This window comes from Corvus moneduloides, chromosome 15, assembly GCF_009650955.1.
Source record: "Corvus moneduloides isolate bCorMon1 chromosome 15, bCorMon1.pri, whole genome shotgun sequence".
Taxonomy (NCBI): Eukaryota; Metazoa; Chordata; class Aves; order Passeriformes; family Corvidae; genus Corvus; species Corvus moneduloides.
Window position 1 is genome coordinate 2,123,359 of NC_045490.1, and position 27,384 is coordinate 2,150,742.

At 54.7% G+C, this 27,384-nt stretch overlaps 2 protein-coding genes across 4 annotated transcripts in view; both read left to right on the forward strand.

Annotated features, from left to right (window-relative positions):
* The window catches only part of STK10 (serine/threonine kinase 10), a 41,362-nt gene extending 38,635 nt beyond the window's left edge, over positions 1 to 2,727 (forward strand). Inside the window, exon 19 of the mRNA XM_032125027.1 lies at positions 99 to 2,727. Within this exon, the coding sequence (XP_031980918.1) occupies positions 99 to 239 (141 nt within the window). The 3' untranslated portion in view covers positions 240 to 2,727. The remainder of the gene's footprint in view (positions 1 to 98) is intronic.
* A 4,749-nt stretch (positions 2,728 to 7,476) lies between these two features.
* SH3PXD2B (SH3 and PX domains 2B) overlaps positions 7,477 to 27,384 on the forward strand; it is a 61,165-nt gene continuing 41,257 nt past the window's right edge. For 2 of the 3 annotated variants that reach the window (XM_032124961.1, XM_032124964.1), the window contains exons 1-2: positions 7,477 to 7,635; positions 18,174 to 18,254. In XM_032124961.1, the coding sequence (XP_031980852.1) occupies positions 7,564 to 7,635; positions 18,174 to 18,254 (153 nt within the window). In that variant the 5' untranslated portion in view covers positions 7,477 to 7,563. The remainder of the gene's footprint in view (positions 7,636 to 18,173; positions 18,255 to 27,384) is intronic. The other variant, XM_032124962.1, reaches the window with a different exon arrangement.

The window sequence follows — 27,384 nt, forward strand, 5'->3', positions numbered from 1 at the left end:
TGTGAGCAGGGTGTCCTGGCTGGCCGGCAGGAGGGGACAGTGCCCATAGCTCCAGGACAACCTCAAACACAGCTCTTGTGTTGTTCTCTTTGCTTAAGGCCCTGGAGGATGAGCTGAACCAGAAGAAGCGTGAGCAGGAGATGTTCTTCAAGCTGAGCGAGGAGGCCGATGGACAGACGCCAGTGTCCCCGACCAAACACGCCAAGTTCGTCCCCTTCAGCTCCTCAGAGAGCTTGTAATGCCTGGCAGGCCACCAGCTGGTACTGGCCGTGTCCTCCTGGGCTGCAGGGGGGTGACTTGGACTTGGAAGATCCTCTCAGCAGCCCCTTCTTACCACAGCACCCTCCTGTCCCCTCGCTCTGCCTGGGATAAACGTGGCCTCTGTGCTGAGGGAATGCTGACTGGAAGCTGGGGTGGCTTTCCCAGGAGCTCCAGGCTGGGAATGGGGGCAGGGCCCTCTCTGGATCGTACTTGCACTGTTGGCTGGATGCCTCCCTCCCGGCTGAGCCTGGTGCTCACTGGGTTTGTCAGCTCAGACTGGAGCAGTGACCACTGTGATCAGGAGGAACAGCCCCTCAGGGCAGGGCTGTCACCCCCTCTCTCCACCCTGGCTGCTCCTGTCCCAGTCCTTTGTAAGGCCTGGCCTGGGGCAGAGCAGCTTTGGCATCGTCTTAAACTCACCTTGGCCTTGAGGCCCCCAACACTCACTCACTCCTCTCCACAGGGCCCTTTTTTGCCACAGAGAGACAGTGATTTGGGGGTTTTTGCCTAGGGAGGGCTGGGTTTTTTCTTTCCCCCTCCTCCCCACACAGACTATGCAGAAACGGACTCGATGTCCTCCCAAAGATGCTTCTGCTGTTCCTTTGCCGTGACCACAGCCTCTCTGGCACTGAGCTAACACTGTGTTAGCAGGATTCTGGGGTGATTCAAGTGTCCAGCTGGCTGCAGGCTCTGGTCCTTGAGGAAGTGTAAGTGCAGGTGCAGAGAGAAGGTTGGGGACGGCGCTCGGTCCCGCGGTGACACGGTGAAGGGTCTGTCACTGTCATGTGCCTTCGGGATGAGTGGAGGGTGAAGGGTGTTCGTGCCAGAGCTCTCAGGATCACACGGGTGCTTGAGACTGGTTTTTAAGTCCTTTCTGTGTGGGGCTGTGTGGCTCAGCCAGCCTGGCCAGCGGGTTACGGCTGCAGAGCATCGGTTGGGAGGAGTAAAGGAGCGGCGAAACAAGGGAAGAGATGCAAAGGGAAGAGATGCAAAGGGGACATCTCTTTGTCCACTGATGGCTCATCTCCTTGTGATGTGCCACAGCTTTTTGGATGGTTCTCCAGGCTGGGAGTCGTGGACAGAGTGGCAGAGCAGGTCCTCTGTCCTTTCTGTCCCGTCCTCCTGCACAAGGCAGGGCTTGGCTGAGCTGCTGGGTGGGACTCGGAGCACAGAGCTGGGGAGGGGGTCAGGGACCTCACTGGCAGCACCTTCCTCTTTACACAACCCAAAGGTGTAAGGCAGCACTTAGGTTTTCCTCTGGACAACATTGTTTGTTCTAGGCCTGTTTCTCAAGCAAGAAAAAAATATTTCTGCTTTAAAAAAAAAAAAAAAAAGATAAGAAAAAGTTTTTATTTTCAAGTCTCCTCTGTTGATATACTGGCATTTCAGAGAAAGGTGGGATGTGATGTGCCTCACTTCTAGGTACTGGGCTGGAGGAGGCAGCCCCCAGGTCTTTAACTCTGTACCTGGGGTGGGCATTTCCTACCCATTTAGAGCTCCTGATCCATATTTATAAGCTTCCTGCAAGCTAGCAAGGCTCTGTCTATTTGGGCCAGTCCAGGTTTCCTCTGATTTCACAGCAGTAATGTCTCTGTTAATGAGCATAGGAAGGGTTCCTGCCCCGTCTCCAAAGTGTGCATTGTGCCTTTGAGATGTGGTAATGCCAGGTTGGGAACTGATGTAAGGTTGATGAATGCAAAGGGATGTTCCTAAATGGGACAAGGGGCTGATTGGGGACTTCTAATCACGTTAGGAATGTGTTACAACAGCCCCAGTGGTTCTGATCCTGGTCCTGTTGGGGTCAGGCTGGAGCTGTTCTACGAAATTGTGTCACAGGAGTCAGAGCCCGGTGCCTGTCCCTGAAGGGGCCTGCAGAAGCTGTCCTGCAGCACTCTGTCACCACATTCCTCCTTCAGCTGAAGGGCAGTGCTGCCTCTGGTGCCTTCTCCACCAGCCCAGGGAGCATCGTCCCTCTCTGGACATCCTGCAGCCATGAGGAGGAACTGTTTCTGGGGGCTCTCAAAGCTGATGCAATGCCCCCGTGGTAAATCAGTTGTCCCTTCCTCCAGTCCAGCTGTTTTTCATCTTGGAGAGGGCAACACAGCCTTGCTGACAGAGGTAGGAATGGTTCTGTCCACTCCTTTTCCTATTTAGTGTTCCCTCCCTGGGTGTGCCAGGGCTCCAGGACCGTGTCCCTCTCCTAGAAGGGGAGCACATCATCTGATTGTCACGTTTACAGCGTGGTTATCATTTTCCCTCCTTTCAAAAGAGGATGTTTTTGTTGTTCCCTGATCAGAAGGAACCATGATTAAACCCAGCTTGCTTTTTTTTTGGGGGGACACCATTTTAAAACATGTGGCTTTGAATAAAAAGGGGTTTTTTTTTTAATATTTTGTAAAATATCTCCAGTGGGGCTACCACTCTGATGTAAAGACCTCTCTAATAAAGTAACACTCGGAAACCTGGGCATGGGTCTGATTTTGTGCCTGGTTGCCAGCTGTGCCCTCAGATCAGCTTTGCTTTTGGTCTGGATTCTACTGATTTAGGGAAACTGCTGGCATTTGACCTTTGCAAGACTGAACCTCCAGTTCTTTAAAACTGAGCTGGAGCCTCTCCTGCTGCTCAGGGGCAGGGATAGGCTGCAATTCTGGTGGAGCTGAAAGCGAAGCAGCCGCTCCCTGGATGGCTCCCGTGCGTGTTCCGATGGTGCTGGGCTGACCCTGCTTGGTGAGGAGTGAGTATTGCACCCTGAGTGCAAAGCGTGTCTGCGTGGATTGTTCTTCCTTTTGAATCAGCTGGCCTGGCTTGAACAGGAATCTCAGACAAAAGCCGTAGTTCCCGTGTTTCTGTGGGACAAAGAGGTCCTAGGGATGCCTCCCTGTCTCCTCCCACGCTCTCCTCTGCTCGGGAGAGCTTGGGGTGTGTTGTAGGACCAGGATGCAAATCATGTTTTGCCCTGTCAGTGCAGGGGGGAGATCTCTGCCTCCTCCCTTGGGCTGCTCACAAAAGCTCCCACCACCTCTGTAACCCACCACGGAGCCCACGTGGCCTTTGTTCCCTGCTCAGAGCTTTTCACCTGCCGCTCTCATGGATTTCTCTCAAGGATGCACCACATTAAATTCGGGCAGCTTTGACACGAGCCCATGGAGCTGGTGTGGGTTTGCTCTGATTTTTGGAAGGTTGTGCCAGAAGCTGCCAATTTAACCTTGGATTTCAGGCAGGAAGTGACCTTCCTGGCAGTGTCCACTCCAGGGAAAAGTGCAGGATGTGAGTTCAGGTGAGGTGCTGAAAAGGAGATGGAATTGGGACTGGAAATTGTTGGTGGTGAGGTTTTAAATGAGCAGAGAGAGAAGGATGAGCAAAGCCTGAGGGTTCCTGTCTCCTTGCTCCACAAGACAGTAAGGAATGGAGTAGCTGAGGACATGTAATTAATCATTTTGTTTATGTGTACTGGGACTGCACTGGTCTCACTCCGTGTATCCCAGTGAAGCAGGAGATCTGGGAATATTTAACTTTATCTGCATGTCCTTGGCAGTGCCTGAGGGGAGCTTCAACCATGAAGATTCAACATACATTTATAAATACTGTATATTCCAGAAATAACTGCTAACTCCCATTTTGTCCCAGTGCTGTGCTGAAAACAGAGCAAAAGTAAAAATCCTTCCTAATTTTTAAAAACAGACCTGACAGCCCTGAGGAGTTCCTGGTGCTGCAGCAGCTGCAGCATTCCCTGTGGCTCATGTCCTCTCACATCTGGGCTCCAAACTCCTCTGGGCTGCCCAAGGGCTTTTGCAGTTTGGGCTGATGGAGCTCTCTGGGGAAAACAAAAGCAGGGCAGGCAGGGAGAGTCTTGGGGCTTGTGCCTGAGTGCTTTCCTCCCATGGCTGCATCTGTGCTCCCTTTGTCTCTGCAGGAGTCCTTGAAAATCATCCCCACCCTCTGAAGCCAAACGCTGCTGTGCTCCTGCTGCCCTGGCCCTGCTTTATTCTCCTGATGCCAAATCCCCATGGCTTGAGCAATCCGAGCCTCCCCGGAGGTGCTGGCCCTGCCTTGCTGGTGGTGGTTGTTGTTGCTCCTCTCCTGGCCGGCATGGGGCTGGATTTCGGGGGCACACTGCCCTGGCAGCCCATCCTGGGCTGCTCTGGACCCGAGTCCCAGGCTGGCAGGGGCTGGACGTTTGCTGCTCTTCCTCTCACTCACTAGATGGCACAACCCTGGAGCTCCTGAAAGGCTCTCTCGCTCTTCTCCCTGGGTTTTCACTCTCTGTGGCACCCCCTCCACCAGATCTCTGCTTCTCCTCGGGGTTTCAGGACTTTTCTTGCATTGTCCTCAGGGCTGAGCATGTGCCCTGCATGGGTTCTGTTCTCCCTGGGCAGGCTGGGTGCTGCCTGCTGCCAGCCTGGCTGTGATGGGTGGCACCTAAACCCTGCAATTCAGGGGTCACAGCAGTGGAAAATCATCCCTGGTGGCAGCTGGGAATCAGTGACATCCACCCCTGGTGTGGTCCCAGCTCTGCTGTGCTGGGCTTCAGCTGCAGGGATTTTTCCCCTGTAGGGGTAGGAGCAGAATTTTTGACTGATCTTTGTGAGGTGGCTCAGGGAAGATGGATGCATTTGTTCAGTACACAGGGAGGACCAGGACATTCAGTCACCTGGCACAACCTCCCAGTTCTAAAGCTGAAAAGTGAGCAGCAGCAGCGGGCTCTCCATGCCAGGACGACTGCAGACAGCGTTCCCTCTGCAGCTCAGGGCTGATGGTGGGGCACTGCTTTCTCATTCCATTCCCTCCCTCACATCAGGCAGACCTCAGGGACTGCCCAGCTGTGCCCAAACAGCTGCAGTCCACTTAGAGCTATGCAGAAACCCATTTGTACACCCGAGCTGAGGGGTGGCTTCTCAGAAGTCATTTGCCCTCTTGCTTTAAATCGCTCAGCTGATCCTGACAGACACGGGGGAGAGCGCACGTTCCTGACTCTTGTATCGGTCGTGACCTCTCCTGTGTAGTTATTTTATTATAGTTATGTTATTTTATTTGGTTTCATGAAGCTTCAGCCTCTGGTTAGGGCAGCAGGGGATGACATGTTAATCCTGAAACTCCCCTCAGTTGCACCTGTACCACCCAACCTTATCATGGGATGTGCTGCTGCCACATCTCTGCTGTCCTGCACAGCATCCCCAGGGGTGTGGGCCGGGGACAGGACTCCCAGGTCACTCACAAGCCCCTCATTTGGACTCCTTTAGTAAATCCTTGACAGATTCCTTGATAAATGACCAAGGCACAGCAAGGCCCAAGGCAGGCTCTGCCTCTCCACAGTCGCTTCCCAGAGTTTCTCCCTGGGGAGGTGATGTGGGCAGCATGCAGAGCCACTCTCCTCTCCTCTCAACAGCCCTCATTAGACTCGTTAATTAAACACAGGAGCCATTTTGCAGCCTGAGCTGTGATTCTCTCCAAGCCCTGCTTGTTCCTGGGTGCTCATTAGCTGCCAGCCAGTGCCTGGTGCTGCCGGGGGCCAGGAGTGATGGAATCGCTTCAGCAGCTCAGGGGGGAAGGCCATACTGATGCTGAACTGCTTCTCTACCTTAATTTTTCTTTTCAGCATGCGAAGACCAGAAATTGTTTTATTCCTCTCTTAATCTGCTTTCTCCGTTGCTCCACATCTCAGTGTACACTCCCTCTCTTAGCAGCAGCTTTGGATGTTTTCCTCACCATCCTTTGGAGGATTTGTGCATCTTTTGGGGCTTTTGAAAACAGTAAAACTCCTTCTGCTCCAGCTTGGGCACTCCACACAACATCAGGAGCTGCAGTTCCAGATGCTGGTGCTATCCCAGGCTCTTGATGAGCACTTCCAGGTCCAGCCCCAGCATCCCGCATGAAGGTCAGAATGACAGAAGGGAGGGAGGATTCCCCAGGTCGTCTCCATGTCCTCCACGTCTGGCCGAGGAGCGATGACTGGGGCAGGGGTGCGGGTGATGTGCAGCTGGTCCACAAGTAACCCAGCGCTGTGTCTGCACCCCAGCAGGCAGCAGGGAGGTCACCATGGCCTGATGCCCCCTTCAGACAACCCAGCAACCTTCCTGCAGCCACCTCTGCAGGGGCACTGTGGTCTGGGGCTTGGCTGAGGGGGAGGAGGATGAAGACGAGCCCTTGGGGAGGGGCAGTAAAGCACTGGCAACCTGCCTGCACCTCCATTAATTCTCTGGGGTGGCTGTAGCAAAGTTAATAGTATTAAAAAGAGCCACATTTAAGGAGCCGCTAAGGAGTGAGATGAGTTGTTTATGATTAAATTAAATTCATATGAAAACTAATGACCTGCCAGTGTAAGCCTTGAGTAACTTTATAATGTAATTAAAAGCCCAACGGGGGAAGAGAGCTGTGGTTATGCCACGTGTTGAGGAGCTACTGGGAAGACGGAGGCCACGGGTAAGTGCTGATGTAGAGAAGTGCCTGGTCACTGCCCCGGCTCCTCTGCTGGCACAAGGGCACAGCTGGACACGGAGTGTGGCAGAGGAGGGAGTGCCAGGAGCAGAGATGGGTGTGGTTGGTCAGCTCCTGGCTCACAGGGATAGAATCATGGACTGGTTTGGGTTGGAAGGGACCTTAAAAATCATCCCGTTCCATGGGCAGGGACACCTCCTGCTATCTCAGCTTGCTCCAAGCCCCGTCCTACCTGGCCGCGGACACTTCCAGGGATGGAACTTCCCTGGACAACCTGTGCCAGTGCCTCACCGTGCTCACGGTAAAGAATTCCTTCCTGATATCCAATCTTAATCTACTCTCAGTTCGGAGCCATTCCCCCTTCCTGTCGCTACACGCCCTTGTACACAGTCTCTCCACGCAGGTATGCGGCTTGTCCTGACCAAGACAGACCTTTCCCTGCTCATCCCCTGCATCCTTTAGGGACGCGGCTGCTGGCGGCCAACCCACGGCCGCCTTGGGGCTCTTGTGGCGGGACAAGAGCGGGGTGCAGAACCAACACGAGGTAGCGGAGCGCAAGCGGGGCAAGCCGGGACCCCTCCCCGGGAGGGACCGGGAGGCGCTGCGCCCTCTGAAACATCTCTCTCCTCCGGCGCTGAGCTCGGACGCGGAGCGGACACACCGAGGGACGCTCGGTGCCGGCCGCCCCTTTAAGCGGGCGGCGGTGGGGCCGCCCCGCCGGCCGGGATAGGCCGGGCCGGGCCGGGGCCGCCTCCCGCCCCCGGAGCGGGCGGCGCGGGGAGGCTCGGCCGCGCTGCAGCCTCCGGTCCCGGCGGCGAGCGCCAGAGCGTCCCCGCTCCCCGCGGTGTGAGGGGCACGGCGGCGGCGATGCCCAGGCGGAGCATCGCCGAGGTGAAGGTGCTGGACGTGCAGAAGCGGCGCATCCCCAACAAGCACTATGTGAGTGCCCCAGCCCGGCCCTGGGCGAACAAAGGCCGGGCGCTGCCGGCCCCGCTCCCGCGCGGAGCTCCGGGAAGGGAGGACGGAGGAGGAGGAGGAGGGCGGCAGCGCTGCCGGGAGTGCTTCTCACTGGTGTCCCGTGGGGGTCCCGCGGTGCCCCCTGCCAGCGTGGGGATGCTCCGCCGCTGCCCCCCAGACGCCGCTCCCGGTGCCGACCCGCGGGGGATGCCCGGGGGATGCGGGCGGGGGTTGCGCGCATCGGGCAGCGGCCACGGGCGAAAGCGTCCCCGCTCAGTGGCTTGGCACCGGGGCCGTGGGACCTGTTGGTCGCAGAGTCCCGGGGCAAGGGACCACCCGGCTCCTGCTTTCTGCTCCCTGGGTAGTGCTCGGTCCCTAGGAAGGATCCCTCGTGTCCCCTGCATCCTGCCCAGCGCCTTCCTGCGTGCTCCGGGGCATCTTCCAAACTGTTGTGGGTTTGGCTATTTTTTTTTTTTTATGATTTAAACTTTGGTGTGTTTCCAGGCACCCGTGGAGAGCTTGTGGGTGGATCTTGGTAACAGCCGTAAAACAAAGACCAAAATGTTCTTCCCTCCCGTTTTGCCTTAGACCAGGGTGACCCAGTGACACACTGTTCGTGGCACATTTGGGTTGTGCGGATTTGGTGTTTGCTCTGCCTGGAGTCTGTTGTCAGAAGAGCCAGGCTTTCAGAGCTCTTGGGAGATCAAGGGCTTCTCCAGGTCCCCTCGGCTGGCTTGTGGCATTGAGCAACAATTGGAGGAAAGCCGACGGCAGCCAGCTCCAGGAGGGGAGGGCAGAGGGGTCTCTCCTTACATCAGGGATGCGGCGTGGCTGCTGCCACCCACCTCCTTATCACCCCTTCTTCCTGCTGCCCTGGCCTGGAGCTTTATCAGCCCTGGCTGAGCCTGGCGCCGGCTCCAGATGTGCCCTTTTCCTGCCGTGTCCATCCCGGCCTTACTCATCGCGGCTGTGCCGTGCCCCCCGCTCCGGAGCAGCGCGTACGTGCGGAGCTTTGTGCGCTGCTGTTTGTCTTGGCGGATCCGGGGCTTCGCCGTCAGGTCCCGTAACGAGGCCGGGCTGGGATGGTCTGTGGCAGCTCCTCTGCTTTCGCTTCGGCCCCTCCTGTGCGCCTCAGCAGCGGTGTCCCCACGGCTGGGCCACGCACCCCGAGTGCCGCACACGACCTGCTTTGTGCGCTGTCCCTGCTCGCCCTCCGCCCGTCATGGAGAAGTCGGGTGGAGTTGGGCATAGCACAAATAATCCCTGTGAGGCTGGAAAACTGGGACAGCGATGTTTTCTGAGCAGAGAGCTGGATGGCGGGGCCATGGGTGGGGACACCGGAGCTCCGGGAGCGGTGGGAGAAGGCGGCTGCTCACGGTCCGTGACAGCTGTGCAGCCCGGCCGTTCGGCCTCCTCAGCGGATCCCTCTGCCTCCAGCCTTTCCCTGGACTTGTCTTGGACCGAATTCCAGCAGCGGGAGCCAGCGTGGCTCGCAGAGGGCTGAGCCCAGGGAGGGGCCGGCAGCCTGCAGGCAGCTGCATCCCCCGAGCAGCGCTGGAGTGATGGGAGCGCTCGCCTTGCTGGAGGAATCAATAGAACCAGGCGGATTCATAAAGCCAGTTAATTATACGAAACCAAAACCTTTTTTTTTTTTTTTTTTTCCCCTTCCTCCTCCTGCGAAGAGAGGGAGAGGCAGCAAATCATGGCTGAATCATCTGTAGGCAGTGGCTGGTGGCACAGTGTGAATCCGAGGCCACTACCAAGTGTCCGTGTAAAACCTTTGCCCTCTGCCTTCTTCCTGTGAGCACAGATGTGCTCTGCTCCGTCCCTGAGGCAGCTCTCCTGTCCCTGGGGAGGCTGGAGGAGCACGCTGGCTTTTCCTCCTGTTGCTCCTGTGGTGACCTGCCCTGCTCAGGCTCCTCTGCATCAGGTGGAGGCTTCTCTTTGCTGGACAAAGGTGCGCTTGTGTCGCTCGTGTGAGGCCACAGAACAAAGTTATGAATTCCACTTTCCCGGAAAAGTGAGATCGAGCCAGTGTTTCAACGTCCTTGTTGCACCTGCAGTGGGGAGAGCTGGCTCTATTCAGGCTGCTGTGGTTTGCCTTTCACCTGGGTAATTGATACAAAAAGAATTGCATTGCCTGAGACAAAAAGCTGGTTTTTTGCAGCTCTGCTATGAAGCAGGAGGCACAATATTTCCCCAAACGGCAGGGCAAGGACCCAGCAAGGTGCTGGGCAGGATTTGGGTAGCTGGCTACAGGTGCTGAGCTAGGGTTCAGCTGGGGACCCAAGCACAGCCCTGTGCCCTCTAACTCCACTTGTGTTTTAAAGCTTTTTTTCATGGGCATTACCCGAGGCAGTGAGAAATCCTTGTGCAGGTGTTTGTTGCAGGATGCTCTGGCTCTTTGCAGCCCATTATCCAAGGAAAAAGGCGACTCCATCCTTCAGGCAGTGGCTGAGGTAATGTTTTCAGTAACATTTCCCATCCAATCCTATGTGAAGTGATCACAGTTCAGGGATGCTGCCAGCGAGGCCTCCGGGGCCATCCTGCAAATCTGAGAAGGCAAAGTCCAAGAGTAAAGTTTAAAAATAATCATTGTGAGAGACAGAGTAGCAGACTGTCATTTCTCTGGTCTGGCCAAGTCTCTGATAAATGAATGTTTATTCAGAAAAGACCCAAAACAAAGCCATAGTTGACACAGACTGGATTTTCCTTTAAAGGACTTCACGCGGGACCTTTTTATAGTGTTGTGTTTGTTATTCTCGAGTAGAAGCCCTAAAATAAAGCTTTTTCCTACTAAATCCAGATTTGGGTGGTTTTCTTTCCCTTGGGCAAGCTTCAGGATATTTTGTTCTGATACAGCTGCAATGTGTGTGTTTGTATGTGTTAATAGCAATGCCTTTGAATCCCGTCTCCATTTCTGCCTACCAGGAACATTTCCATAGTCACACAGGTTTCAATAGTTGTTCTGGAGCACCATCCAAAATCCAACATATCCATTCAGCAGGAAAGAGAGAGCAGCATGCTGTTTGGGTGGGTTCATTTATTGGGAAAGCTGGGTTATGTTCTCACTCCCAGCCTCCATGTATCCATGAAAAGGGGAAATTTAAAAGAAGTGTGCAGCATTTATTTTGCAAGCCCAGTGAACAAGATGGCAAAACTTCCAACAAGGTGAAGACCTCATTTGTGGCAGCTTCGTTGTGAAAGTAATTAACAGTGCGTGGTGGAATCTGGTTGATGGAATCTACAGGTATTTTAAAACAAATTTGAGGAGAACCACATTCAAAAAGTGAAGGTGTTACATTTTTCATGTGGAATCTGTGCTGTGATGGGAGGTTAGGGTTAGGGTTTTCTGTTCCTTGTCACGGTGGGGCCGTTTGTGGTTTCATTCCTCATCCAGCCCAGCCCCATTTCTTATCTGGAACCGATTATGGAGTGTTTGAATGACAAGAGGACAGAGCTGCCAATCTACAGCCTCAGTAGTTCCTTGGTGCCTTATATTTGTAGAGCTGAAGGTGTTTCTGAGGAACTCGTGCCCCATGGACTGTGTTTTGTGGTGCTCTGGTTGCCCAGCTGGAGCGGAGCTCGGTGGGCACCTGGCACGGTGTCACCTGGTACAGCTGAGTTATTCCCCTGGATTTTCGGTGTTATTTCTGCCCTTGTGAATCATTCTGGCTTCAAAGGGGCATCAGGGGATGACTCCCCCTGTGCTGTCTCCACGGGAAGGGTGACCATGCCCTTGGTATGGTGGGAATGTCCTGTGGGCAGCCGGAGGAGCTGAGTGAGGCAGGAGGAGGTTGGCATGAGTAGTGTGAAATCCATGCAGTGTCGTGTCCCCAGATAACCAAACTAGGAATGAAAGAGAGCCAGGGGGAAGCTGCAGTCTGACTCTTGGTGGCCTCTAAAGGTTTGAGGGCTTTCTCAGCATCCTTAGTGGTGTTTTGCTGCTGTATCCTGTGGTTGTGCCTTGCCTCATCCCGTTTCCTGTCAGCTGCATGATGCTGTCCCAGCGAGGCAGGCCACAGGCAGGGAGTGTGGTAGGAATTTTGCCCTGTCCTCGTGCCTGGCCCTGCTCTTCTCCCCAGAGCTCACCAGTCTTTTCTCCTCACCTCGGCAGAGTTGGGGTTTAATGGAGCACTCTTAGCTTTGTGGATGAAAACCAGCACTCCAACTCAAATTCTCCTTTGTTTTTCTTCCCCAGTCACGTTACTCAAGGCTGTTGAGAATCTTGAATGTGGAAGGGCCAAATCCTGCCTGGCCCATGTCTGCTGAGGTGGGAGCAGCTCCGTGTGGGAAGCTGATGCTCACACTCGATTCCAGCAGTGAGCCTCAGCACTGGGGCTGTCCCTGGCCTCTGCCTGCCCCCAGCTCTCTGACCTTGCTCCCCCACAGCTCAGCTTTGGAGGGTATCTCTGTCTTCCGGCTGTTTCGTGCCGCAGTGGGAAATAGGAAACAGAAGAATCCATACGTGTGACCTTCACTGTGACCGGGGGCAGGTGCTTTTGTTGTGACTGAGGGGTCTGAGCCGGCCCTGCTGGGTTGTCCTTGGGGTCCCTGCCTTTGGCACAGCCTTGTGTGTGTGCCCTTTCCATCCCAGCAGTGCTGGCGCTGTGCTCAGGCCGTGCTGTGCCCTGTCAGGCTGTACAGCAGTGGGTGGGAAGAGGGTACAAATCAAAGGGATCAACTGGAGCGAGGGGAGGCGGCTGCTTTGCAGTCCTGGGTCAGGCTGGTTTGGGTGGTGGTGAAGGTTTGCCTGCCCTGGTGCTGCTCCATCCCAGTCACCCAGCCCCCTGCAGCTCTGCCTTGCTGCTTCTGCCTCCCCTTTGCCACAGGGCCCGTGGCAGCATCCCTGGTGCCCGGTAGCTGCAGCGCCTTCTCCGTGCCTTCCCCAGGGCCGGCTCAGCCAGCATCACCCTTCTCCCAGTTCCCCAGCCACAAAGCAGCAGTGAGGGGCTCACAAGCTGTCTGCTCGCTGAGCTGGGGGCTGGCTCTCCCTCTCCTGCTCCAAGCTTTGGCATCCCATGGCACGGGAGCCCCCATCTCCCCTCCCCAGCCCTGCAGCCTGCGGCAGCGAAGGCTGATGGAGAGGGGCCAAGCACAGCAGCGTGGTGCCAAGAACTTTCTTTGTTTCCAGCCACCTCCCTCCTTTTTTTTTTTTTTTTTTTTCTTTTCCTCTTACAATTTCCCACTCCCTTTTCTATATTAAACCCGCTCTGGCTTGGCTGGATTGCTCAGCTCCTTTGGTTTCTCTGCCCCTTTGGGTTTCTCGTGCAGTGGGCAAAGGGAGGGTGAGGCTCTCACATCTCCCCTCGTTTCAGGGTCGGGGTATCGTGGGTGAAATCAAAAGCCTGATGCTTTTGACTGACGCTTTTTCCCTTTGCTGGTGAAAGATGCTTTAAATATGTGGAGTTTTCCACAGAGAGGTTTATTGTGCAGTCTCCCTGGACCCGAGACCACACAGGCTCCAAGCCTTTGGAAACAGCTCTGCAGACAGCTCTGCCCCCGCTGGAGGCTGTTATGTCTGGAGCTGCTGCAGGAGCTCTGCTGGAGGCTGGGGACCTTCTCTGGTGTCCCTGCATTCCCGTGGAGGTGTCTTTGCAAGTGACCGTGGCATTTCTTTCCACCCTGCCCATGTCTGTGCGCAGGAGCTCTGGGCACAGGGATGCCAGGGAAGCGCCAGGATCGCTGCAGAGCCCCCAGGGAAGGCTGTGCCGTGCCGGGAGAGCTGCCCTTGGCATGGCTGAGCTGCTCCTGGGCTCCGCCTGGCAGAGCTGGATGGTGCTGAGCTTGGGGTGGCCTTGCTGCCTGGTTCAGCTGGGTGCCAGGCAGAGTTCCCAGGCAGCTGCCATCTCTTTGTGGGCTTTCTGTGTGTGTCCCCCAGCCAGGATGCCGTGCAAATAAATCTCCATGCAAAACTTTGGGACACTCCTGTAGGAGGAGAGAAGCTGAAGCTGCAGCTCTAGGTTTTCCTCACCTTCACTCTGCCTTTTTCCTGCTCCCATTTAAGCAGCCCAGGCTGCTTCCCAGCTTGTCGTGGTGTGTTTATGCAAGGAGTCCAGAAGTGATTCTTCTGCGAGGTCACACGGCCTCGTGTTTAAGAACGGGAAACTGGTTCTGTTGTTTTATTTTTTTTTCCAGTATCTGTTCTTAATTTCCTTGCCTCAAGTCAGCAGTTTGAATCAGCTCCTCTCCCTCCCCATGCTGTTGTGTGGGACTTTGTGCCTTTTCGGGAAGAGCAAGACCAAGGATTTGGGAATGGCTCTGGAGCCCTGGGTCCCTTTGAGCAGTGGAAGTCGCCAGGAGCCACTGCTGTGTGCAGCACCAGGGCTCTCCAGCAGCCCCTGGAAAAACCCTTCTGGTGGCTGACTGCTGCCAGGGCTTGCTGCTTCATTTCTTCAAGAGGAAAAGAAGGAGAAAAAGATGAAATCTCTGGCTGCCCTTTTCGCACTGGCTTCTCATCCCCTCTGTCCCCGTGACTCCCATGGCTCTGGATGTGTCTGAGCTGGCTCCTGAAGCCTCCCAGGAGTTCCCTTCCTGCCTGGGCTGCCCTCCTGCCCAGGAGGGATGTCCTGGATCTCCCCGTGGCTCTCTCCTGCCATGAGCTGCCAGCGTGTTCCCCCCGGGAGCTCCCCCTGACAGCTCTGTCACGGTTGGCCAGGTGCCGTTCGCATTTCGTGTAGCAAACTGTCGTTTTTCTGACACTTCCCATCCAAAGGTTTTCAGCCCCATTTCCCACTGGCCCCTTCTCCCTCTGAGAGAGCTGCTGGGGAGGGGACAGCAGTGACAGATGCTGGGAGATGATGGAGGGGACCAAGCTCGTGGTGCCCACTGGGAAGGCACCCCGGGGATCCACGGGGCCTCTTTCCACATTTTATTTCCATTTAGGGCATTTAGTGTGACTGGGGAGAACCTTGAGCGGTGGTTGGTGGTCCTGATGTCACACTTCTCACGTGGTCATTTTTAAGTAGTTGGTTTGTGACCATTTCCTTGTAACATAGGGAGTTTGGGAATCCCAAGGAGTCTGGGAGCCCAATCCCAGTGGTGTCTGTTGTATTTGGCCTTGTGCATCTGCAAGTTTCCATTTTCTGTGAAGGATCTGTTCCATTTCTGCCCTCCAAGGGACGGGAGCATGGAGAGGGTTTGGTGGTCATGAGAAACGCTCCTGTGACCTGGCATGAAACAAGATCCACCTGCACCTCAAAAATTGTCCCTGTGGCTTCTGTACCTCCCAGGACCGGAGGCTCTCAGGGCTGGGAGAAGGGTCAGGTGTCCTTTCCAGAGGGAGGGAGGAAGGGGAGCCACCATTCCTGGCTCTCACCGACTCAGCTCCTTCCCTTCCCTGCTGCAGACCGCACAGCTGGCCCGGGGAGGGCTGTAGATATTTGGATATTTGGGATTTGGACAGCTCGGCTGTTGATTTTGGCCAGGGGCCTTGAGCCCCCTGCCTGGATCCGGCCACCCCTCCCTGCCATCCCCTTGGCTCCCCCATCCCTCAGGAATCCCTGGAGCAGGATCCAAGTGCCAGTCCCCATCCCTGTGGGGGCACACCCCAGAGCTGTGCCAGCTGCAGCCGGGGGAGATGCCCTCTCCACGGAAAAGCCCTGTGGTGGTTTCTCCGTGCTATGTCTCTGAAGGGCCGTGGAGGTCAGAGCTGGAGAAGACCCGTGCAATAACTGCTTCCACATGTCCTCACCCCCACACGGGCTGGGAAAAAGCCTCTCCTCGGAGCAGCCTCTGCAGGGCAGGGGGCTGAGGGGGCAGCCGATGGGGTGGCTCCTACTGGGAAAAAATTTGGGCTATCGAGGTTGCTGCTTCATGGTGGCTGCTCCTGGCAGGACACGGTGCAGTGCCAGGCCAGGAAGGGAAACTTCGGACCGAGTGCAATGGTTTTAAAGCTGTCTTGATCGCTGGAAGTTGGATCATTCCAAAAGCACCTGAGGAAGGGATTTGTGGGTCTGTAGGAGCTTGGTGCCTCATGTCCAGTCCCTCTGGAAGCCCTCGCTGGGTGGCTGAGGGCACTGTTCATCCCTTTCCAAACCTGCACCGTCGTTGTTGGGTGAGGAGAGCACCAGAGTTGTATTTTCCAGTGGGTGTTTTATTCCTGTGCCAGCAGGGACTGGATCAGGTAGTGGCAGAGACCAAGATCTGGTGGGGTGGGGCTGTTGGAAGGACGAGGAATATCCACAAGCAGAGAGGAAGTTGGCTTTCCCCAGGTTTTGTGGATACTGAGGAGCTCCCGTTCCCGTGGGCTTCCCCATCTTCTCTGCCTTCCATAAGTCGGTTGAGGAGATAACCCTGGAGACCTCTCTGCTGCTGGAAAGGGCTGTGCAAGAAACTGCTCTCCTGACTCCTGGGAGATGTGCCTTCCAGCAAAACACCAGTGAGCTCAGCCCTGAGGAGAAACGCTCCTTCCCTCTGCTGCAAAGGGCACAAGGAAGCCTGGGGTGCCCTCGGACCTCGTGGCTTTGTTACCCTGAAGAGCTCTGAATTATTTTGGCTCGAGTATATCCATATCCTGATTAAAATCCCAGTCTAATAAGCTGTTGACTCCAAATAAAGGCAGGATAGGAATAAACAAGGAGGAAAAGTTGGCTCCTCCTGCTGCCCCAGTGGAAGGCTCTCTCCAGGCAGGCGGCCAGCGGTGATATAACCCCGAGGAGAGCTGTGGACTGGTAAGAAAACTGGGATATCAGCTGAGCTTCCAGCCCACATGAGCTCATGCTGGCCCAGCAGCAAGTCCTGGGGAGAGGGTAAAGGAATTTGAACGTGTGTTAACATCGGGTTAACCCTTGGTTTTCTGGTGGGGTGCTGCCTCCCCTGGAGCACAGCGTGGTCCTTCCAGGCCTCCCCAGCTGGAGCAGATGTTGCCTTGGAGAATCCATCTGTGTTCCCTGTGTTCATACGGAGGAAGTGCAGGTCCTTCATCTCAAAATCAGAGTTTGTGAAGGAAAGCAGAGCAGGGAATGGCTTCAGGCTGAGAGAGTGGGTTTAGATGGGATATTGGGAAGCGATTCTCCCCTGTGAGGTGGTGAGGAAGAAGCACCACAGGGTGCCCAGAGCAGCTGTGGCTGCCCCTGGATCCCTGGCAGTGCCAGGTTGGACACTGGGGCTTGGAGCCACCTGGGACAGTGGAAGGTGTCCCTGCCCATGGCAGGGAGTGTAATTTAAATGATCTTTAAGCTCCCTTTCAACCCAACCCGAGTTCAACAAAAGTGGGCCTTGAATTACTGGTTTGAAAGTAAGGAAGTTGGTTCTTTATTTTGGCAATAAGAACTTGATCCCTCTCGCTGCCTCGTTTTCTGCCTTAATTTGGAAGTGATTCCACTGGGAAGAGTTTGTCACCCCTCAGGAGTGTCCTCACCTCGGTGGCTCAGGCTGCGTCTGCCCTCTGAACAGCAGAGCGAGATTTGAGGTAGATTTTCGGTACAGGACTGGAGCAGGTTTGATAAACTCAAATAATTGAGTGCTGAGCTATCCACGTGAGACTCCTGGTGTTTGAGTTTGGATACAGGTTTAGGATGTTGGTCACATTTCCAGAACCTGGAAAAATGGGCATCTCAGTGGGAAAAACCTTGTGGAACTCCTGCGGGATTCTGTTTGCAATACTAAACCATCAGCATTTAAGAGCCTTCATGCTTGATTCTGCCGGCAGAAGTTCCAGCAGGTCCCTTCACCTGGGCTTCTGCATGTTTTGGTCCTTCTTCAGGGAACTGATACTTGAATTTCTGGTGGAAATACGCACACGAGTTAGGAGAAAAAAAAAAAAATCGCGGTGGTTCTGCTCAGCCAGTCTGTTATCAATTTGAGATCTGTATGGCTTGGGTGTTGCACTGGCACCTCACCAAGGGTTAAAGGGAGGACATCAGAGCAGTAATTGCCTCATTCTGTGATTTGCTTGTTGTCTTTCAAGGAAGAATTAATGCCGAAATGGGCTGGGTTTGGTGTTTTGTTTTGCACTCATCACCAGTTAAAGCCTGGACATGGGGGTCTGTGAATAACCTGCAGTGAATAGGGTTGATTGTGGGGCGTTTTAAGGATCAGGAGGGTGATTTGCACCCCAGCAAGTGTAAGAAACCCAAACCTCGGAGCTGCTCATGGCAAAACAGGTGGAGTTTCAAACCCTGGGGGCTTGAGCTCCTGCAGTCCCAGTCCCAGGGGCCAGGCTGGTGCAGGTGCTGCCCTGGGATCTCAACACCTGCAACTGTAGGTGGGATATCCAAGGTTTAGTTCTTAGCTCCTGTGTCTGGAGGGCTCTGTGCTGTGTTTTTACACTGAAATGTCATTTCACGTTCAATGTGTGCCCCTCTTTGGGGCCACAGAGCTCAGTTCACCACTAGAAATAACCATTTGGTTAAGCTGCAGCAGTGGGGCTCAATAATTTAGGCTTGCCTATGTTGTGGTGTTGCTGAAGTGATCTGAAGTGTTGTCACCCAGCCGTGGGGGCTGCACTGGCGGCTTTTTGGGTTGTGGTGGGGCTTTTTGGGTCCCCTCTCTCTGATTTGTCCCTCTGTCCCTTCCAGGTCTACATCATCAAGGTCACCTGGTCCAATGGAGCCACGGAGGTCATTTACCGGCGGTACAGCAAGTTCTTCGACCTGCAGGTAGGGAATCCTCCAGTTCCTGGGGGTTTGGCTGGGGAGGATGAAAGGCTGAGGTCACCTGAGCAGCTGGGTTCTGCTTTATCTCTGCAGCTGCTGGGGGTTTTATTGGGGGGGGGGCGGTTGTTTGCTTTGGGGGAGGATTTTGTTAGAGTTAGGTCCAAATTCCATTCCTGTGGCTTTCCCAGCTGCTGTCACAGCAAGTCAGGGCTGCCACTGGAAAACAACTCGATTCCCGGGAGCAGGACCTGGGGAAGTGCCCGCTCCCTGCCCTGGCAGCCCAGAGGGCAGCTGGCAGCAGCTGCTTTGGTACCTGGAGGAGCCAACAAGAAAGATGGAGAGGGATTTTTTACAAGAGCATGAAGTGACAGGATAAGGGGGAATGGCTTCAAACTGAGGGACAGTGGGTTTAGATCAGATATCGGGAAAAAATTCCTCACCTGTGAGGGTGCTGAGGCCCTGGCACAGGGTGCCCAGAGAAGCTGTGGCTGCCCCATCCCTGGAAGTGTCCCAGAAGAGGCTGGATGGAGATGTGAGCAAGCTGGTGTGGTAGAAGATGTCCCTGCCCATGGCAGGGGGTTGTAACAAAGTGATCTGTAAGGTCCCTTCCAACCCAGGCCATTCCATGGTTCTGTGACTTCTTTCCCTCCTGGTGCAGGAGGGAGCCAGGAGGAGAATGGAAGCGGGAGGGAGGAGACTGGAAAGGCAGTTGGGGTGGGCTGGGCTGCAGAAAACCCAAACCAGTGCTCTGGGTGAGCAGGCAAAGGGTGTTTTCTACCTCCTCCTTGGTGGAGATGAGCCAAGGGGTCTGGCTGGGCTTTATGAGCCAGAATGCAAACCGAGCTGCTGGAACAGGCTCTGTGCAGAGGAGAAAAAGCGCACAAAGGGATCTCTGGACTGGCAGCAGCTGCCAGAGGGGCCATTGGAATGCCCTTCCTGGGCTGTTTGTGGCACCAGGGGAGGAGCTGGGCACCCTGTGCCCCCAGAACCCTCTCACGTGAGGCTGTGGGCTGCATTCCAAAGGGGAAGGAGAAAGCCTTTCCTGAGACCTCAGCATGCAGACACAAACACTGCTGAAATTACAGCCTGCCCAGCAGAGCGAGCCCTGGGGAATGCAGATGGCTTTCCCAGCTTCAGCTAGCTTCTCCAAAGGCTGGGATCGGGGCAGATGCTGCTCACTGCCATCAGTGGTGCCCTGTCCCCTGCCCAGCAGGACACCTTCAGCAGAGCTGTGGCCGTCACCATGAGCTCACCAGCTTTGGCAGCACCCTGGGCATCCCTGCCCTGCCCTGCACTGCTGCCACACAGCCCCAGCCCCAGGTAGGGTGGCCCAGGCAGGGGTTAAGCTGTGTGCAGCTGCTTGTGTAACCAAGGAAATATTAAAGTAAATAAACAAGGAACAGCTGTTGGGCAGCAGCCAGGGCTGGAAGGAAATGGAACTCGTGCTTCCTTCTCTGCAGCATCTCGTCTTCTCTGGTGCTCCACGGTGGTGGCCAAGCTCGTTCCGTTGTCTGCTGCGAGGGGGGCACGGCCTTTTGGGGCTTTTGTTTGGGGTTTTTGTGCCTCCAGCTGTGCTGTGTCCCTGGGCTGGGGAGGGAATGTGGGGAATCGTGGCTGTCCTCCCTCTCTCCCTCCCCTCCATCCTGGCTGGAGCTGTGCACGCTCCTGAGATGGAAAACGTCGTCACTGGAGCCAGAGGCTCTGCAAAACACCCTGGAGCACCTCTAGATGCAGGAATACTTTATAAATACATATATTTTATATATATATGTATGTATATGTCGTGGTGGAGGTGGGAATGTCTAAAGCAGAGATCTCCCCCCTTTCGTTGCTCCCCTGCAGCTTTTTCTTAAAAAAAAAAAATAATAAGAACCACTCCTTTTTGGCTGTGTTGAAAGAATGAAAGAAGCTGTGGTTTTCCTGTTCCTTCCCCCTTATCACACATGCTTCCTGGTGTCCTTATTTTAAACTTGTGGTGCAGGACAGTGGAAATTGGATTGAGAGGCGAGGAGTGAAACAGATCCTCTGAGCACAGTGGAAAAAAATGCTCTAGGTAGGCTTGGTAGCACTGACTGTTGCCATTGCTGGAGGCCTTTCTTGTGTGACTCTTGGATGATTCCATGCCAATTTTAGCTCTTTAGGCAGAAGTTTTCCATGCTGGAAATTATTCGTGCCTCTGGTTATTTATAAAAAAAACCCGAAAAATTCCACACAACCCCCCACAAAAGAAGTGAGGGACTGAAACGGTTCAGCTGCTTCTGAAAAAAGCAAGAGGGGAAAATATTTTTCCTAGGTCCAGTTCTGATGATCTTTTTGATGTGCTGGAGGAAGAACTGGAAACTTGAGTCGCAGGTGATCTGTGTGTCAAGAATCTGTCTCTCATGTTATCCAGGGAAAATCCATCCAGATTTATCCATCCTCACAGCCTTGAGCAATCCCAGTACATGCATGTTTGGGTCGGGATATTTGTTCATTTAACAATGTTCCCAGTGGTTCTGGCTGCACTTTCCATGCTCCTGTCAGAGGCTGAGCAGGGTTTGTTTGTTCAAGAGCAGCTCTGGCTGCATTTGGGTGAAGGTTGGTGCACCCTCCTTGGCTGTCAGTGGCTGTTCCTTGTCAGGGACATGGAAGCTTCTGGATCCAAGTGGGAGAGAAGAGCTTGGTGGGGCTGAGCCTGGGCTGAGGAGGTGCTGCAGCTCAGCGTGTGAGTGGCTGGGGAGTTTCTCCTGATATTCCCAGTGGGGAATCCACAGCTAAAATCATTTGTCACCTTCCATCGTGGCTAAACAATTATTTCAGGAGCAGGGCCAAGGAAAACACGAGCACGCTCAGCGCTGACGGCAGAGCCACGGGGCAAAGTGTCCTCCCCTCCCCAGCCAGGCAGGAAGGACGCTCCAAACACCCACTGAACCAGGAGTGAAGCCTGGAGTCTGCTGGACTCTGATTCCACAGAATCCTCGAGGCTGGAAAAGAGCTCCAAGATCAGAGTCCCACCTGTGCCCCATCCCCACCTTGTCCCCAGCCCAGAGCTCTGAGTGCCACCTCCAGCCCTTCCTTGGGCACCTCCAGGGATGGGCACTCCAAACCTCCCTGGGCAGCCCCTGCCAATTCCTGAGCACCCTTTCCATGGGGAAATTCCTTTGCCTTGGAGACATCAGAGCAGCTGCGTTCCCCGTGCTGGAATGAGGAGTGTCAAAAGCCACCTTCCTGGCCACAGTGATGCCACAGGTTCCGGCCAGGAGCATTTGAGGCTTTGCCTGGGCGCTGTGGGCTTGCAGAGCTCTTCTGTTTCCTGTCCTTGGTAGCCAAACCTGACCCTGTCCTGCAGAATTCCAGGCTTCCAGCTCATAGCTGCAGCAGCCTTTGTACCCTGCCTTTCTCTTCCAAGGGTGGCAGGACCTCCTCTTTTCCCCTAATTACCTCTTTCCATTCCTTGGGCCACACCAGGGGCCAGTCACTGTCCCACAGGGAGCTGTCACCTCCTCTCGGGGCTGGTGACCAACACTCGCTCCTGAATTGGGCTCAGCACGAGGCACTGGCTGCTTCCTCCTGGACCCAGGCCCGCAGTTGGAGCAGATGAAGTGGTGGCTCCCATCCCTTGGGAAGTGCTCAGATCGTGCCCTTTCCTGCTCCAGGGCTGCCATTCCAGGTGCTGAAATTGGGATGAGAATTCTTAAGCCGAGGATCAGCTCCACCTCCTGCTCTTTGCAGGAGCTCAGTGAGCTGGGCAGTGCTCAGGAGGGGTTTTGCTGTGCAGATGCTCTGCCTCTCCTCCTTGTGTTCTCCATGAACGCTTTCTGTCACATGGCAATTTACATGAGAGCAGCTTGGAAGGAAGGAAGGAAGATAAAATTGTAATTCTGAAGTTTAAAACGTGGTGTAACTGTAGGATTTGTAGTAAATTTGTAACTCTGAGTCCTAAATTCGGTTCTGCATAAATCTCTTTTCTGGAGGAATAATTTCCTTCAAATAGCACTGAGGCTCTTTCACAACGCTCACTGTTCCAGATGTGAGCTGCTGGGAGCAGATGGATGCTGTTCCTAAGAAATAAAGGGAATGGGATTGATGCTTACAGGGATGCCAGCTGTATCCAGGACACTAATTGGGGCTGGCAGGGATGCTGGGAATGTCAGCTGGCATGGAGGGTGGCGATCAGACATGGGAGTGGCTTCTGTGGTGGCCAGAGAGAGAGGATCAGGCTCTGGTGCTGCCTGGGAGATGTTTCCAGCCCTGCCAGAAGTGGAAAAGCCATGGAGTGACTGTGGGACTCACTTGGATCGCGTGGGATGCACCACGTGGGAGGAGCCTGATGAGTTCCTTGGAAGGATCCTCTTGAAACCCTTGGCTGCAAGGAGTGGCACTGCTGGTTACAGAACGGATTCTGGCTGGTCTCTTGTGGTTTCTCATGGAAACCCCCAAAAAGAAACATTTTTTCCCCCCTTTGTCATTCTGAGCTCATCAGGCACGGCTGGCAGTCACTTCAGGTCTTCATGTGACCGAGAGCCACTGTTGTCTTGCTGCACTCCTAAAACATCCTAAATCCAACCCTTTCACACCTTTCCTGCTCTTGCCAGCCCCCCATGGAGCCCCACTCCATGTCCTCAGCATCCTCTGCCTTTTGGCTGCAGCCACATTCTCAGAATCCCAGAATTACTGAGGTTGGAAAAGATCTCTGAGGCCACCAAGTCCCAGCCTGTGCCCCATCCCCACCTTGTCGCCAGCCCAGAGCTCTGAGTGCCACCTCCAGCCCTTCCTTGGACACCTCCAGGGATGGGCACTCCAAACCTCCCTGGGCAGCCCCTGCCAAGGCCTGAGCTCCCTTTCCACGGAGAAATTCCTGCTGCTGTCCACCCTGAGCCTCCCCTGGCCCAGCCTGAGGCCGTTCCCTCTCCTCCTGTCCCTGTTCCCTGCCAGCAGAGCCCGACCCCCCCCCAGCTGCCCCCTGGCACGTTTCAGGGATGCCCCTCTTTGGGACAGGTCACCCCTTTAGGAAGGTCAAAACCCTTTCCTTCAGTCCTTGTCCCAGCTGAAGCTGCAGCAGAGGGTGATGTTCTGTGGCCACTTCTTTGCACAGAGCTTTAATTTTGAGGCCAGGGCTCATGTCAGGAGACACGACATAGGCTGGGCTCAACGTGCTCGCTGCACAATTCAGGGACAGAAAAACTGGGAATTGGAAGCAACGTTAAAACTGGCTCTGGTTCTCTCTCCCATTCCTGTCTGTCTCTGCATCCAGTGTGTTTCCCAGTGCTCTTGTTTGTCCATATGTTTAACAAATCCTCCAGGTTCTTAGCTGGAAACTCTCAGCTTTGACCCACCTGGAGCTGTGTCATCTTGGAGAGAGTCCTGCGGCCCTGGGGCCAACAGCTTTGTGTGGAACACCGAAAAATAAATAGTCTGTTGAAGTGGTGCCTACTTCCATGAGAAAACTGGCAGCAGGCAGTGGTCTGTGCCTGTCAGCTCCGTGTGGAAGGGAGACTGCTCCTTCTGGAGGGGGTTCCTCACCTCCTCACAGGCGCCAGGGAGAGGGGAAGGTCTGTGTCTCGGGGATTCCGAGAGGTTTTCAATAATCCACCACATTTAATGGGCTCCGAAGGCTGGAGCTGGCACACAAAGAGGAATTGTTCTCATCAGCTTGTTTCAGGCAGTTGGAGGCTTGAAAAATTAAAATGAGCCTCTTGCTTCCATTACTGGCAGCTCAGTGCTTGCCTTCCTCCGTCTTCTTCTCTTCCTCCTCCATTTTTTCCTCCTCCTCCATTATTTAACCCGGGCTCCTGGCAGGCGTTCTCAAAGGTGAAGTGAGTGTTATTCAAAGGTGAAGTGAGTGTTATCTTAATCCTCCCGATGTGGAGAGCAAAGAACAGCCTTGCTGAGTAAAGTGCCCCCAGCAGCACAGGGCTCCTCCAGGTGGGAATGCCAGCCTGGATTCACCCCTCTCCTGGCTCATGCCTGCTCTGGGCCGGCCTCTTTGATGGAAAAGCCCTGAGGCAGCTCAGCCAGGCTGTGGCTGCAGGAGTTGGATGGTTTTTTGTGTCCAGGGATGGTAAACAGGGCTCTCTGGAGAGCTCTTTCGTAACAGGAATCTTATTTCAACACTTTGGGGATTTCTTTTGGTTTTGTTGTGTTTTTCTTTTCTCCGGGGTTTACGGAGTTCAGCAAAATTCTGAGCAGTTGTATGTGCAATGAACTTTGTGGTTTCACCCTCCCACAAAAATAAATCAGCAGGATCTCAATCTCAGGCAGTTGGATCAGGAAAGGCAGGACAGGGAAAAACCCAGAGCTTCCTCCAGCGAGGTTCCTGCTACAAAGCACCAGCAACTGCTTTGTCCTCTGTGCCCAGGCTGCACCCAGAGCCACGAGCTTAAACACCACATGCAGAAGTGCAGGAATAGTGAATTCCCATCCTGGAACTCGGGAGGAGGAGAAACTCTTCCCATTAAATGAGGGCTCCCTCTGTTTGCAGAGGGAGCAGCCGCTGTTTTTCCAGCAGTGCGTCAAAAGACCTTCACCATTCTCCTCCTCTCTCCCTCCGCAAAGAACATGCACAGCCCAATGCACTTCAGCCTAGTTAAAAGTTGGCTCCTTAATGTTTTCTCTCTCCAAATGTCTCCCATTTATAGCGTTCCAGCCTTTGGCAGCAGCAGCCGGCGCATTCCCAAGCGTGCCAGCGCCGGGGCAGGTCAGGGACTCAGCATGGGCTGGAGCTGGCACCCCCTTCTGTGCCTGGCAGCTCAAAGCTGTGCCTGCCCCCGGGAATCAGCAGCCTGTGTTCCCTGGAGAGGTGCTGGATGAGCATTCCCAGGCCAGAGCACACCCGGGACGTGCAGCGGTGCTGGGCAGCACGGCCGCAGGAGAAATCACCGTCGCTTCGGGGAGCTGAAACCTGTCTCGAGCAGTGCTGGGAACAGCACTCCATGGCTCTTGGCTCATTCCAGGCTGGGAACAGCACTCCATGGCTCTTGGCTCATTCCAGGCTGGGAACAGCACTCCATGGCTCTTGGCTCATTCCAGGCTGGGAACAGCGCTCCATGGCTCTTGGCTCATTCCAAGCTGATCTCCCTTTCCTTTTGCTCCGAGTGCAGCTTTGGTTTGTTGTGAGTCCATCTCCGCCTGCTCCCATCGGCTGGTCCCTTGTTCCCAGACGCACCCAAGGCAAAGGAGGGCTGGCTCCTGAGCCTGCCCTCTGTTCATTCATCCCTCTTGGCACCCCTGCTCTCCTTCCCTCTGGAAACTTGGCGGAGCAGCTGCAGGAGACAGCACTCCCAGCCCTGTGGGAAGGACATCCTGGCACATCGCAGCGTCTGATCCCGGAGGGAGCCTGAGTGAAACCCGTGGAGCCAAAAGATGGGAAGGATAAAAGTTCCATCCCTTGGGGATGGAGCTGAGGTCCTGTGCTGACAATCCAGTGTGGATTTTTGGGGGAGTTTTTGGATAATGCAGTGGTTAAAGGTTTTCCTGTTTCCTCTCTCCCTGAGTCAGGGGTGAGCTGATGCCCTTCCACTCCCCAGCTACTCATTGGAAAAGCTCTGGAAATTCAGCTGCCTCCTTCCTGCCAGGGCCCTGGTGGCCCCTGTCCTGCCCTCTGCCATGGGCTCTGTCCCTGGGGAGGTGCCTGCCTGTGCCAGGGGGTTTCGATGAGGTTTTGTGGGTCTGGACTGACGTGAGCCCAGCATCCCTGTGTGCTTTTAATCAATCTAACACAGCCCACTGTGCTGGTGGAAAGACTCGCGATTTATATCATGTGGCAGCAGCCCTGGATCCCAAATGAACCCGTTTCAAGCTGATTGATGCTGCCTGGGGAGAAGCTGAGGATGGGGAGCAGTAAATCAGTGTGAAGGAGTGCTGTGTCTCAGAGTGGGGGATTTTCAGTGAAATGCCCAGGACCTGTTTCTGTTGTTAAATCCTTCTGGTACAGCACAGACTGCTGGGAGCACCACCCACACACCCTGGGCAGCCAAGAAGTGGATCTGTGCACTTGGATGGGGAGTGGGAGACAGGAATGAGAGCTGGGCTTGTGCTGCCCCTGCAGGGGAAGGTGATGAAGCTGAAGGGACAAGGTGTTTCCCCCCACTCCTGATTCCTCACTCCTTTCCCACCCTTTCAGCAGATGACATCAGGCTCTCACAGGCTGCTGTAAATCACTGCTCCTGTGCTGGCTGCTGGAGGTGCTTTTGGTGAGGGATTTCTGGCAGTTTGGGGTCCCTTGGCAAAGGGCTGTGGACCTCTGCAAAGATCTCCTGGGGGGCCTGGGCGCAGGGGAACAATTTAACCTGTTTTGCTCCATCCTAGAAGTGATGCTCATTTTTCCTCGCTTCCCTTGCACGTTTTTCCCATTATCCAGCATGCCCTGAGGCTTGCCCGTCTCCTCATGCCCATCACTGGCATGCAGCACAGACTTTTCCTGGGTGGGAGGAAGGCTGGATCCATCAGCTGGATTAGGGGAGACCTGGTGGGGTGGGGAAGAGCTCAGGATCTGCCCTTCCTCTGTGACTCACAGCTTTTAGCCAGAAAATGGAGAGGGGAAAACGGGAGGTGGTGCCAAGTGGGTGGATGCTGCAGGGCTCTGTGGGGCCATGCTGACTCCAGGGTTTTCCTGGATTCATGGCACCCCTTCTGCTCATCTTCCCACCCCCAGCATGCTGCTCTGCACCCTTTTGTGGTGACTTCCATGTTCTGGTGTTTTCTGGGATTGCGGAGTGAGCAATAACCACATCAGAAATGATCCCTGGTGGTATGAGGACACCCAGCATCTTCCCTGTGCACAACTCCACCTCCCTGAGCCTTTCTGCCTCGCTGGGACCACATCTCGAGGCCTTTGCAGGAGGGCTGAGTCACTGAATTCTAACTGGGGTTTGTGGCTCTCTTCACCTGGCAGCGTGGAAATCAGATCCTGGGGATGAGGCTGGGGAGGTGTAATTAAGGGAGGTGAATTTATTGTTTTAATACTGCCTTTGACTGAACATTTAGGGTTTCACTTGGATGCCATTTCTCAGTGCTGACATCACATTAAATTAGCCAAACCAGGTATTTTTCAATGCTCAAGGTGCTGTTGTGCAACTTGGGGAGAATTCCTTGTGCTCCCGTTTTCCTCTGCAAGCTGATCCTTCACCATCAGCCATGGGCTGGTACTTGGCAT